Source organism: Cololabis saira, chromosome 19 (assembly GCF_033807715.1).
Source record: "Cololabis saira isolate AMF1-May2022 chromosome 19, fColSai1.1, whole genome shotgun sequence".
NCBI lineage: Eukaryota > Metazoa > Chordata > Actinopteri > Beloniformes > Belonidae > Cololabis > Cololabis saira.
In genome coordinates this window covers 33,012,832-33,026,651 of record NC_084605.1, presented here as the reverse complement: position 1 = coordinate 33,026,651, position 13,820 = coordinate 33,012,832, and the positions used below count along the sequence as shown (strand labels likewise).

Here is a 13,820-nt window from a genome sequence, read left to right as displayed (position 1 = left end):
ATACAATGGCACTATCTCAGAGGCTTCAATAAGAATTGCAACATCTGCCCTTTATTGGCACTGATGCCAAAAACCTACAGTCCAGCAAAGGAAGGAAAAAAAAAGAGGTGTTTCAGTAAACGTTGGATTGCAACATGGGTCATTAGGTTCTACCAAGATATCTTGGGTCGAACTCAGACGAGAAGGAAATGTGCCACCTTACCAGAAACATTTGTGTTTATATATTGCGTGAACGTGTTGAAATAAGCTCACTCAAGACGGCGTTGTGTTAAAATGAGATCTTTATTATTAATTTGGATTACACACGTTTGGGCATTTCCATGTGAGTCCTCATCCTTCTGAAAGAGCCAACCATGGGGTTGTTACAGCCCCAGTCGCCACAGGCCCTGTACTGTCCGGGACGCAGGAAGTACTGGCGTCCCCTGTAGTTGGGGTGCTCGTAGAAGATCCAGTAGCCCTCCATGATGTTACAGGAGTAAATGTCACGGAAGTGGAAGCGGTCAAGCACATTGGGGCAGTCTTCTGTGAACTCCATCGTGTGTCCCATCATCTCGGGCCTGTTAAAAATGGACATCTTGTAGGATCCTCTGTACTGTATGGGAGAGAAATTAGGACATGATTATCATGCCGTTGGTAGATGTGAACCCTGCAGAAAACTTTCTACTCTGAGTGGATTTTTGAATTCAAACCACCACCTGCACTGCTTGGTTACCTTAACTAACTACAAATGAGAATGAGCAAGAGCCCTGTTGTAGAATGGCTGAATTAGATTTCTTTTTTCGTCCGTAATCTGCCACAAGCACTCAAAGTGACTAACAGAATTAGAGTGAAGGCACCAAGTCTTATGGGGGGGAGCATCATAGTCTTTCAAAAGACTGACTGGGTCTCCTTATGGGCCTTTCAGTAGAGACTTTCATGCCGTGACCTGTGCGAGTATCTGTGAATTACATCAAAAACCTTGTGATTGATATCCATTTATAAAGCGGTTTTTGATGTACAAGGTGAGTGGAGTTTGGGAGAGGGGAGGTGGTGGAGTGGCGGCGGTGGGGTACTATCAATCCTATCTGTCTCTTTGATTGACTTACGGGAGGGTACATCTGGCAGGAGCGGATACAGTTGTTGAAGCCCATCCAGGAGTGGTAGTTGGGGTACTCTCCGGGGCCGAGGATGTACTGGTAGCCCATGTAGTAGGGCTTCTCATAGGCCACCCACTGGCCGCCGCTGACACGGAGGGAGTTGCAGCAGTTGAAGTGCCTGTAGGTGTCCATGCAGTCACTGCCGCACTCCCAGTGACGGCCCTGGAAGTTGCGGCCCTCGTAGAAGACGATCTTTAAAAAGAGAAATAACGGATACGTCACTAACGTTTAAACACGTGGATTCTCTAGTTGCATTACTCATTAACAGATGACAGGGGACACTGGTCTCCTTTGATCCAACAACAACTTATTCTTAGTCCTTCAGATGTCGAAACTTGTCCAGTGCTGCTGCGTTGAGAGTTTCTGTCAGTGTTTTACAGGTGAAAATCAAGGCATTTGAAGCTATTGTTTGAGATGGTTCCTTTGATTTATACTTGTCCAATCTGTCCAATCTTCCTATATTTAAAGAGTCATCCATTTATGTTTTTCCTCTTCTCCTGTGCCACATTTCTCTCTTTCTTGTAATAGATACCAAAGCGAATGCTTCACTGCATGTGAGTTCATACCTTTCCCATGGTTGTATGTCCGTGGATGTTTGCGCACCACGGTGCTAGACGCACTTGCAGGTCCTTTTATACTCTCTCTTGCTGACGATGAGGCCTATGACACGTCAGAGACTACTACTCTTTTACCTTTTCAGATGCCGTCTACTGTTCCCATTGTCTGCCAGCTTACGCGTAACTTATCTCCTGTCTGCTAGAGTTTACCTATAGAATTGGCATCCCCTCTAACAAAAATTACATCACGAATGTGCTATTCTCTGTTTGCATGACCCTTGTTTTGCCATGACCTTGTGATGAAGGCCTTTTGAAATGTCACACAAAAGGCCCTTTGGACATATGGCCCCCCAACAACAAAGCATTTAAATAGTCCATACTGGCTCAGGTCATTTTTATGTGCCACGAACTAAAGTGGAACTTAACCAGGTCACTATTTTTACTTCATGAATTGCTTGGATGAAGACAAAGTCATACTGTTGTTTGGCAGTCTCAGTGAGGCTTTGAGAAGTGCAATGCTGAGGTGTTATAGATGGCAGCTAAGTTCGTTTTTCATCTTCCGTTTAAGGAAAGTGGTGTTGATACTGCGGGCCGAGTGAAGCTTGTGTGTTGATGTAATCTACAGTGATCTGTTGTCTCTTTTTGCTTCCATAGCCTGCAGTTGTACTGTGATGCCAGACGGGACTGCTCTGTTTGCAGATGTACAGCCTGAACTGCACAGGATGTGTGCGTGTATGATTGTGTGATCTAAAAGGAGGGGTTTAGGGCATCAGTGTGTTTGAGTCTTTTGTATAAAATGATAGATGTTTGGACTTGAGTGTTTGGCTTGTAAGCATAGCCCAGAGCTGAAGGGGAAAAGGCCAGAAACAGTTGCTGCCATGTATTGTCCTCCCAAAGCCTAGCTGATGCCAGAAAGGTCAGTGCCATCCTTTAGCCTTTCATCAGGATAAAGAGCGTGTGCCCCCACTCCACTTTGTCTGTTTTTTTTTATGCAGCTTCAACTCTGTAAAAAGGCTAATGTTGTCAAAAAAACACAATAGCCATTATGTTCTGATGCAAAATGCTACCCTGGTAGTACATCCATACCTTATGACACTTTCTGTGTTAAGAAACTGTGTTGATAATCTTTTGCTCATTCATCTGTTCACTGATTGAACTGAAGCTCTCATAGGCTTCAGAAGGTTTTACGTTTGAAGCTTGACTTGTTTTATATGACATAAGTAGACCGTTGATATCCTTTCATCCCACTATGGTGCCTAATTGTGGTAGATTGTCAGATGGGAAGTTGTTTTGTTTTGTGACTTTTTGGGGCAAATATTTTCATTGGGAGGAAAAGTTTAATCAAAGATGTATAAGAAACAAATATTTACATTTTCCTCACGCCTAGAGATTAATGACTACTTTCATCAGCCTTATGAAATGTGAACTTTTTGTACTAGAAAGAGGGCAACAGAGTGATGGAGAAACAAGTGTTCTGCAAAACATTTGTTTCTCACTGACTACGTTTACATGCAGTCAAAATTCGGGTTATTGCTAATATTCAGGTTTTAAAAGAGTTATTGAGTGCATGTAAACGCAGTCACTGAGACCAAGTAGTTTTCCTGTCTGCCAGTTTCATCGTACCTCAGCTCAGGGCCGCCGCAAGGGGTGTGCGAACCGTGCGACCGCACAGGGCCTCGCGCCCCAAGGGGCCTCGCGCTATGGGCCGTTTTTTTTTTTTTTTTTTTTTTTTTTTTCCCTTATAAATATCAACAGTCACGTTCCATTACAGACCTAAATGTGTACTAGTCTGTGCATATCAATAAATATATGTGCAATGATGCGCGTGTCTGTTGTTCAATACAACTGATCAGACCAAGCGCAGACACAAGCTGCTCTGATCCAGACGGTGGAGTTGGAACAAACTTTCACACAATGTCGAGAGAACGAGACGGATTCAGGAAATTTCCATCAGGGGATGAAAAAAGAAAAAAAAAATAAAGAAAATGGAAGAGTTTAATGCCTCTCTGAAAGGCTTGTTTGATAAATTTGTTACAAAAATCACCGATCCGACCGGGTCTCAAGCAGCCGTGGGGCCCCGCGTCGAGGCAAGAGATGATGATGAGGCAGGGGAAGGTATCCAGTATTTTGCTAATTGGAGAGTTAAAATTGCACATATAGACACCCGATCCGAAAACCCCAAAAATTTCGTGGCCATTTCGCACAGGGCCTCGCAAATCTCCCAGGCAGCTCTGCCTCAGCTATTGCTGCTGTTCCGCCTGACCTTTAACGTTACATGTGAACTGAGTAAAAGGTTGTAGGTGAGTTTTTGATAACATTTATAATGGGGGGAAGGAGATTGCCACCATCATCGCTGTTATTGTTCTCATTTTCATCACGGAGGAACATGAGCTACCCCTTACTCATTAGTCAGGACCCCGTCTCTCCCCACGTCTCTGCAGCTTCCAGAGGGGGAACCTCGTTTCACAGGATCTCAAATGATCATCTTTAGCTGTGCTACAAGACATCTCCTTCCCACCCTGAAGGGAAACCAACATCACACAGGCCCTTGCCTGCTTTCTTAGTTCCCCTCGGAGAAGAAGAAAGCTACCCACTGTGGAGTATTCCACTCTTCATCTCAGAATGATGAAGAAAAGGAAAGGAGAGGGGAACAGAGCAGAGGGCTAGATCTGCAAGCTCCACCGTGTCCGAGGAGCTCATTGTGCAATATGTGTAATCACGTGGGAGATGATGACACTATTAGCTCGCAACAGCGACTCTTATTTGGGGACCTCTGTGATTGATGTGCACCCCACGGAGAGACGAGAAACTTTGACAGAAAGTAACCACAGCAGTAGTTAACTTGCATTTTTTGATCCATCCAGCCTGCAAAAAGAAAAACCCATTTGGGTAGCTGATAGCTAATTAGAATGTGAGTGTACAATTCACTCAGTGAACACACATTTCAGGTCAGAGAGGACTTCTTTCAATTTAAAACAAATCACATTCCCTTAATCCAAACCATGCTCTCTGTGATTCTGCCGCGTACAGTAAGTCTCACCCCTAAAATGTTGAACGGAGAGATAGGAAAGCAGCCGAGCTCGCGTTGCCTCCAATGTGTGCTCTTTTTTACTGAACAGTCATTACAAAAAACACTGTGGCACTGAGATGTAAACAAGGGGTCTATGTGAGTTTTGCTCCTGAGATCTGGCTAATCTGGTGCTGAAAACGTGGTATGATGGGAAAGCGCTTGCCAAAAAACCCTCCCACGCCGAGAGGAGAACGATTCCTTCTCTTTTGCTGAGAGATCATCCTCTCCATTCTTTCTGTCAAGAATAAAAAAGAAAAAATCTCGAGGCATTCTCCCTCTCTTGTCACTGCCAGCGCGCGGGCTCTATCGGGACTGCCAGATGCAGGAGCCACTGTGAGCCCATGCCAGGGCCAGGATTTACCGTGATGTGTCTGATGTGCGCCATCTTTTTTTTTTTTTTTCCAGAGGGATAATTAAAAGAGGAAATGGTGTTGGAAGAACAGAGTGGAAAAGATGGAGGGAGGGGGGGGGGGGCTTGGGCCGAGCAAATGGATGCAGCTGTCAATTATGTTAAATTGTTGATGTGTTTGTTTTCCTTTCTCTGAGACTTTTTTTTTTTGTGCCGTTGAACCATGCCCTATCAGGATTTAGTTTTAAAGTTTGTGGTAAATCTGGACTCTGCACATACTGTTATTTAAGAATATTGGCTAATTAAGAAACTACTCTCAGCAAATTAAATCAACAGAAAGATTTTCTCAGCTTACTTCAGATGACCCTCAGGTGTTCAACACGGTGTAACTGAGCAAAAAAGTATAGATTTCTCATGTGAATCAAAGCTTAGCAATCATAACCAGGCCTCTTTTTTTTTTTTTTTTTTTTACCTTGTCTGCACACATATTAATGATTGATACCATGACGGTAGAAACCAAAGGCATATATATGTGCATTATTACTATATTTAATATATATACATATATATATACGCATACATATGCATACACATACATAAATATACACATACAAACCCAGTGAATTTATTTATTTTTTCTTTTGAGGGGGGGGGGGGTGACGACATCCACTGCCAATCCAGGAAACAGGAACACACAGAGACACACGTCAAGCACTGGAAATCTGCAACAAAAACCACAAACAAAACACAAAACCGACAAAACCGACACAGAGCCGACCAAAACACGAGCAGCAATCGACCCAAATCTTGAGATATAATCACAGTCTGAGCTAAACTACCGCTAACTAACCCTAAAAACTACAGAGCAAGCATGCAGGTGAACGCAAGCCAGTGTGTATGTCAAATGTGTGTGTGTGCGTGTATCATGTATATGATCCAGGCCTCTTGCTTGTGTGCACTTTTTATAATTTTACTAAATATTACACTCCTGCAGAACAGTTCTCCTTTTTATTTTGTCTTGTATCATTTTAACAACAGGATATTTCATCTTCAGTCCTGTTTGAATCATTAAATAATCTTTTTTATCCAGCTAAAGTTTCTTAAGCACTCTGCCAGTGCAGCATGACCCAAACTCAGGACAGCTTCTTCATCTCTCAGCAGGCACATACCCGGAGAGGAGCGGTGGCTTTTAGCTGCTCTCGCTCCTCATCTCCCTACGCTGTTTTGACACGGTGTGTCTCCTGTACAGCGAAGCTTCAGAAGTTTAAAGAGCGACTTTTCACCCTGTAATCCAGGTGCCTTTCAAACAAGTCACGCTGTTTACTGACACATGACAAAAAAGTTCAACCCCCTCTCATCTCTCCTCTAACAAGGCTGTAACTCACGCCGGTGCCTGGTAGTCGTCCCCCCAGAGCACCCTGAACAAACAGAGCCCGGGTGAGGAGAGGGGCCCCTGCCTTTCACCACTCACCACATTCATAATAAGATGTGATGCTGTTGTTCGCGTCTTCAAATTTGTCATCAAAGTAAATGTGTTCTGACAACAGCTTGTGACAAGAGCACCAGAGGAGAGGCGGCAAATCAGCTTTTTCACACCGCATATCAATTATTGATTATGTAGCCCCAACCCCCCCCACCCCCCCCCCACCCCTCACCTTCCCGCCTCCTGCTACCCCACCAAGTAGACACCTTGCGGTAATGAAATGCGTCCATTTAAAAAATAAATAATAAAGCGTGGTCGGCTCCATTGTTGCAGAGGCTTAAGAGCTTGATTGACTGCCTGCACGTTTTCCTCGTTGGCAGTCAAGCAGATCAAAGGAAGGTTCCTCTCATTGCCCAGGGCCACTTGCAATTTATTTAGAGGAGCAGTGCTGCTGTCCCAGCAGGTGATGTTATTGGGCAGAGGCACTCAGGATAATCAGAGCTTTGAGGTGTCTCTCAAATCCCACCTCTGCTGACTCTATCGTGCATGCTCAAAAACGACACCATGATATGATTTACACAAAATCTGCTTTATTCTGGTAAATTAAGAGCATGTTAAGATCTTCACATCGAAGCGCCAGTTGCTCAAAGGTGGTAGCCTCAGCCGACCTAAATAGATTAGACAACATCAGCTTTGGCTCCATATGTGAAGATGTTTGAGGCTAGATTTTTCTCTCTCATGCAGATAATGTTTACCTTTTAGTCATATTATATTCCATTTTATGTCGTTAACAGCCTAAAATTTCTCATAAAATCAAACAGTTTCTGTGAATTTTAATACTACTTAATTTAAAATCTTACAAGGATGGAAAATTGCATTATGATGATGCATAAAATAAAAAGCAGAGTTGCACGACATTCTTAAAGGTTTATTTTGTGATCAGCACATTAATAATATAGAAGAGAGACTTTAAAGGATACGTTTTCATTGCGACTCCCGTGTTTGCTGAAATGCACAATTAAAATTATACGAATGATATATAACTTCACAACTCTCAGACACTCTTGTATTTGTGTCTTTTTGTTTCATCATTTAAAACTCAACCACGAGAAGCAATTTAATATAACATGAAAGATCCCTCTCATGAATACATTTTTAACATCACTTGATAAGATTGAATAATATTAATTGCAATAATTTAGACTTTGTCATCTTCAGTGTTTAATCAAAGAATGAAGTGAAAAACCTTTATACTGAGATGCAATCATCTTTAAATGATCCTTTAAAGAAGGCACTGGGTTTTGACGTGATTAGAAATAATCTTAAAATTGTACACCAAGGTTTTCTTTGATTACAGCTTTTTTATTTTAGAGATTCAAAATAAAAATTATTCTGAGAATGATTTGTCAAGGATTAAAAAAAATGACCAATGTCATGAAAAATACAGTTATGTGCCCATTTTAAAAATGAACATCTCAGGAATTAACCATATCTAATGCATGAGTTCATAGAGTAAAATGCATGTGTATGGACTGGACTTAAATATGAGCTTGATAGTTTTTATTGTCAAAAATGTATTTGGTTTGTTCAGGTTGTTTGTTGTTGAATCCACTTTCTGCCTTTTATTTTTCTTTGTTCTTCTGATGTTAGGGGACACAACCAAATTAGCATTTGTAATGCATAAATTACAAACAGGATTCTCAACTTAATTTATCATAATTATAAATGCCCCACAGATTTGTTGTTTCGGACGTACTGGCGCATTTTAAGTCCAATGCCAGTTTTGAGCAGACGTCCCAGTGAGTTTGCTGGTCAGATCCAGACACTAGAGGGCACTAGAAGCCAGAGCATCGTGCAGCCTGCTGGAAAGCTGTTTCAAGTCCTTTCTACAGCAGCCATATCTCTGAGCAGCTTGTTTGTGTTTGTTCCTATACATTTGAAAGTAAACTTGGACAGTTGTGCATGTACACACGAGTTACACAATGGCACCAATTCATGTGGCACAGCTCTTTGTGTGTCAGTGCCATTTCTCTCGTCTGTACCGCTGCCTATCAGCGGTCTGACAAAGCTTTACCAAGGGAAAAGTTAAAAAAAAAACCCACAAAAAACAAATCACGATCGGGGCTGACACGACCTGTGTCCCAGCGCACATGCCACTTGTCCGCTTGTTTGTAGCAGCAACACACACTTTTTTCGGCGACAAAGTTGCTTTTTCAGAATGATAGTTTCAAACAAACTTCGACCAGACACAGACGAGCGCGCGGGGCTCACAGCATGGCCAAATAAAGTCCCAGACAGACAATGAGCAGTTAGCTTTGTAGCAGTTTTCAAGCCAATGTGTGTTTTTGAACTGCAGATGTGGACGCTGACTGAAGGATCAGTACACAAACTGCAGGACTGCAGAGATGGCAGTTCTCCCATAGGGTCTGGCACAGCCCGGGCCTTTGTGTAGTACTGTTCACTTAGCCATGTTGAAGAGGTGCTATTGATCTGCGCCTGTGTCTTATGACAGAGAGCATTTGAAAATACATCCTGAAGCTTATGTTTGCACATTTGACTCAATATGGTTGCTATAGGCTCACGCTTTCTTGGGATTTAGTGTTTTAGAGGGAATTTGTCCGAGTGCATTCAGGGTAGAAGAATAAGAATCTAAATTGAGTTTTATTTTCCTTGTTGGTATTGGATGCATCACATCTAGATTTATGAAACTACAAACTAATCTGTGGAAAGTACCGGTTTCCATTTCTGCTGGGAAATCCACTTGCAGGTTAGATTCAATCAAGCACTTTATTAAGATTCCTGCACAGTTTTGTTTTGTATCTAAGGATGAGGTAATGAGATGCTTTTATGGGCCTTGCTAGATCTGGGTGAGGCCTCAGAGGAGCCGGATTGGGGTTCGGCTGTCCCTGGACTGCAGAGAGAGAGCAGGCCCTCTGCAGAGTCCCTGGAAGACTCAACGCTCCACTCGGAGGACTTCAACCAAATTAAAAAAAACAATGATGCACTAAGGGAGAAACTAATGCCAGTTTCCATCATCAAGACCCACATTCTTCACTGTTTTGCTTTTAACTTTTGTTTTTTTTCTTCTTTCCCTCTCTGTCTCTGACTCTCTTGCTCCTCTCCCTTTGCACTGTTGTTTTCGAGTTTGTTTTCCACCCGTACTCCTCTGGCTGTCGCCGAGCGCTACAGCCACTTTCAAAGGCTCGCCTGTCACACTCCGCCTTTGAGTCCCGTTTGAAATTTTAACGTACATGTTGTCAGGGTGCCGTCAGGAGTGATTGACAGCTCCGTCCCAGAGCAACACCGGGCTTGGCAGGCTGGCTGTCTTTTGTCAGAGGCAGCCGAGGAGAGGCAACAAAGGAAAAGGAGCAGAAGAGGAGGAGGAAGAAAAAAAAAACATACATAAATAAAACAAAACTGCTCTTACCCATTTCTCAATAAAGACCAAATTAGATTAATCTTAAGGCGGAGAAAAAGGCGGCAGGCAGTTGTGGAAGAAGTCCTGATATTTTCTCAGGCTTTGTTCCCTGCCATTGATGGTACACTAGACTGCTCCCTCACACCAGGACACCAAAGGCGGCACAGCAAGGGTTGCATAGAGAACCAGCTGTACATATTAATCTTCATTATCACCTCCCTTCAGTGCAGAGAATCTCCAAAGTACAGAGATTGTCCTAAACTCACCTTTGTTTAAAAATGGAGATTTGATGTTTTTGGCCTTTGCGCTTTAAATAAAACCTCTTGACTCACTTGGATAAATCTCCTGGGAAATTATAAAAATCCCCTTTTTCTTTGCAATGTTGGCTCAAGTTTTCAGCATTTTTATAAGTAGATTTATGAAACTTTTACACCTTTAAAACTGGAAGAATTTTTTTTTTTTTTTTTTTAATATATGACTCCCATCAACTTACAATTTATGGCTGCTTCAGAAAAATCTTTCGAGCCCCTAAACTCCTTCCAACCCCAAAAGTGCAGCTCATAGTCAGAAGCAAATGTAACAAAACACACCTGCACCTGCCTCCTGCTCTGTTTCCAATGCCTGGATAAAGTTTTCTGAAGAAAGCCAACAAAGTACATCTCTCTTTGTGATGCTTACATTTGTCCATTTGAGTAATTAGATTTTCAATGCACGGTGGAGGCTTCATGTGGCTGTTTTATTCTCTCAATGAAAGGTTGGCTCTAGTATTTCTAGAGATTTTTAATTTCTTTTTTTGAAGATGAAAAGAAAACACTCATGATTATTGTCTAACACTTTAAAAAGTCCAAGAAAATAAAGATATTCAGCATGGTCTTTGAGATTCCTCGGCTGTCAGTGATGGGGTTTCAGGGCAGTACAGCAGGAGCTCAAGGCTCACAGCGGCAAGTACCCAGTCTGCTAAAGTGTCTTTGAGCAAGACACTGAATCCCTGCCAGCTCCAGCCTGATCTCTGACCTGTCTGTGCAGCGAGCACAAAGCACAGAGAGACTCTCTCTGAATAAAATATGAAAAATAATGAGAAAAAGAAGTGTAGGTTCAAGTGGAAGTTGTGCAGAAGTTCGTCTGAAAAGCGCAATGGAGCGATAATTATTGATTCAGTGGTGCACGCTAAAAACGGGGGCATTAACAAGACACGCTGCTTTGAAAATCAGGGACATCAACATCCCATCTCTCTTTTTGTACAAGTGTGAAGGGAGTTGAACAACATTGTGTCAATCATGAAGTCTTCACAGGGGTGTATTAGAATGTAAACATAAGACACAAGAGCAAGGGGTGCTGAAAGAAGACCTTGAAGCAATTTTAGATGTAAAAGGGAAGCAAAGACTTGTTTTAACTGCACGGGGAAATGTCTTCATTTTAAGTTCCTGCATCTTCCTGTGCAGGAAAAGTCCTGTTTGTTTTTTTTTTGTCACCTGCCAAGGAAATAATACCCAACAATTTGGTGTTTTTAGAGGTCTATTTATTTTATCCATCAACAACTAGCCAGGTAAAGAGCAAGTATTCTGCAGTACCGCACATATTGGGATGACTGACTTCCACTCACTTGCTTAAAGGTTAGGCTTTTCCTTCTGCCGGTATCTTTTTTTAAAAGAAAACATGTCTGCTGTTTGATAACTGCTTGACATTTGACAGTCTTTTCAGACCAATCAGACGAGTATTTTTTGTGCTTTTTTTTTTTTTCATGTTAGCCGTCTGGAAGAGCAGCAACAAGGAAAAACATACGGTATTGTCACTTTCCTCAAGCTTTTCAAAGGCGGTATTTCACCGCAGCGATCAACATCAGATGCCAGGGGTGCTGTGCTTATTTATTTTTTTTCTTTTTCCTACATTTGTGTTCAGACCGCTGAGACCTCGTGGCTACCATGAGCTGAACTTGAGAAAAATCACTTTCCCGTGTCAAAAGTGTCAACCACCTAAACCTTACTGCAGTTTCGCCACGGCGTGAACCTTTCCTTCCCCTCGGCTCTGCGATTCTCACAATCAGCTCAGCCGCTGGCACCGAAGACGTCTGCCTCGTTCTCTGTGGGCCTTTGTCGCCATATCTTTCTTTATACTTTCAGAATGTGTTCTACTGTAAATTATCAACTGCATGTTATCTTGGAGGAAAAGCGAAGAGCTAGGGGGAAGCAACAAAGCTAGCAGTCTCTATGGTTACATAATTCATGTCAGCCATATTCAAATAAAATTTATCACATTGTCAATCATCGTGGAGCAAACGGGCGTGCGAGTGCATGTGTGTGTGTGTGCGAGCAAGAGCACAGTGATAAATTAATAACGTCCTACCATGGGAGCATGTGAATGAGCATGTTTAGTCATTCTGTTTGACAACAGAAGGAAATGGCCTATTCAGTAGGGTAGAAATCATACTTCTCACTTTTCATAGATATTGTTTCCTCCTCCAAATGTTTAAAATATGGGGCTCTGTTAGAGAAGTGGCTCAAACAGTACTGAAGAAACTTTTTGTTTGGCCATAATCCAGGAGAATGTGACTTCAAGGAGAAAACCGCTATGTGGTCCGCGAGTCCTTGATATAAGATGAAGTGTTTTATTGACATACATACTTGTTGATGACTCTGAATATTCGTGGAGAACCTTGAAAATAAAGTTAGGACCATATGCTTGTTTGCAATTATCATTTACAAATCTCTTTGGGATTTCAAGGATAGATGTTTTAAACAAACAATCTCACCGTTAACAATTTTGATCCGACTGCACCGTGCAACAGATTTCTTTATAAGGCTATAATTAAATGGCAGGGGAATTCAAATAAATGTATGATCTGTGAAGCACAAACAGTGCACGTCTTCTAAATACCACGCTGTACCAACCTGCCCACATGTGCTCTCCAGTAAGCTCTGCCTCTTTATGATCGGTCTATAGAGAAAGATCTCCCCGAATTCATCGGTTTGAACATGTGAAGAGTGACTGAATGGATGATTAAAAAAAGCCTGAGACACACAGACTTCTCTGCTGATTTGGGCTCTGAAGTCAGCCAGCCAGGTGTCGAGTGTTTGGGAGATATCGTTTGAAAAACTTAAGAGAGACAGAGAGAGGGAATAACTGATTGAGACTCTTGAGCGGCTACGAGCGAGAACAATGCGCCGCAGATAAACAAGCCCTCACATCTCGAAACTGGAAGTCTAAAATGTTGCACTTTGAAAGTCTTTTGTGTTTTAAACAAGACAAGCCTTCCCTCTCATTGCCATGGAAGGCATGTGTTTTTCGGTATTTGTGTATCGGCATAGACAGCCTACCGCAATACGCGCCTTCTGCCTACCCCACTCTGTCCCGCTTTGCACAAACGCACCAGTGGAAGCGGCGCTGCTGTCTAAACGGAGGTATGCCAAACAACGCATTCCCTTTTTCTCTTTCGATTCCTTTTGTGTTGGGCCAATCTGACCCCTGTCTTGCACCAGGTGTGCATTTCCTTGATCCAGCTCTCCTTCAACCCTCCCCTTCATATTTACACCCCTGCCGCCCGCAATGAATGATTCACTTGGAGAGGCTCCCTTCTTCCATCAGAAAGCTTTGCAACTATACACTATAGCCCAGCCTCTCTTCCTCTGATCTCACTATGTTGTGTAACGCTTGAAACACCCTTGCGTTCTTGCACTTGTTTCTTTTTTTTTCCACGCTCCCTCTCTCGCTCTTTCTCTGAGTTACATTCAGTATTGACTGTTTATGCTTTTTAATGTTGTGGAGAGGGCCCGGGGCTTGCGGATGGGGGGAAAGCGCTCTTCTTGACACACTTACGCCCCCGTAGTGAACTCTAGCTCCCAGCACTCTAGCAAGTACACAGACCTTCTT

At 42.6% G+C, this 13,820-nt stretch overlaps 1 protein-coding gene and 1 long non-coding RNA gene across 2 annotated transcripts; one reads left to right on the top strand and one right to left on the bottom strand.

The window, feature by feature from the left end:
* Window positions 1-263: 263 nt before the first annotated feature.
* crygmxl2 (crystallin, gamma MX, like 2) lies at window positions 264-1,855 on the bottom strand. Its single transcript, XM_061709127.1, has 3 exons — window positions 1,703-1,855; window positions 1,086-1,328; window positions 264-592 (listed from the first exon to the last, which is right to left on the bottom strand). The coding sequence occupies exons 1-3, from the start codon at window positions 1,709-1,711 to the stop codon at window positions 299-301; spliced, it is 546 nt and encodes a 181-aa protein (XP_061565111.1). The 5' UTR covers window positions 1,712-1,855; the 3' UTR covers window positions 264-298.
* Window positions 1,856-3,927: 2,072 nt separating this feature from the next.
* Window positions 3,928-11,942, top strand: LOC133419432 (uncharacterized). Its single transcript, XR_009770513.1, has 3 exons — window positions 3,928-3,993; window positions 11,702-11,736; window positions 11,853-11,942. It is a non-coding gene; the product is annotated as an uncharacterized LOC133419432 (long non-coding RNA).
* Window positions 11,943-13,820: the final 1,878 nt, after the last annotated feature.

Bases quoted from the DNA above. Each gene is read 5' to 3' on its own strand.
- crygmxl2 (XM_061709127.1), bottom strand. The intron at 593-1,085 runs GTAAGTCAATCA...TCTCCCATACAG, and splicing joins CCTGCCAGATGTACCCTCCC to TACAGAGGATCCTACAAGAT.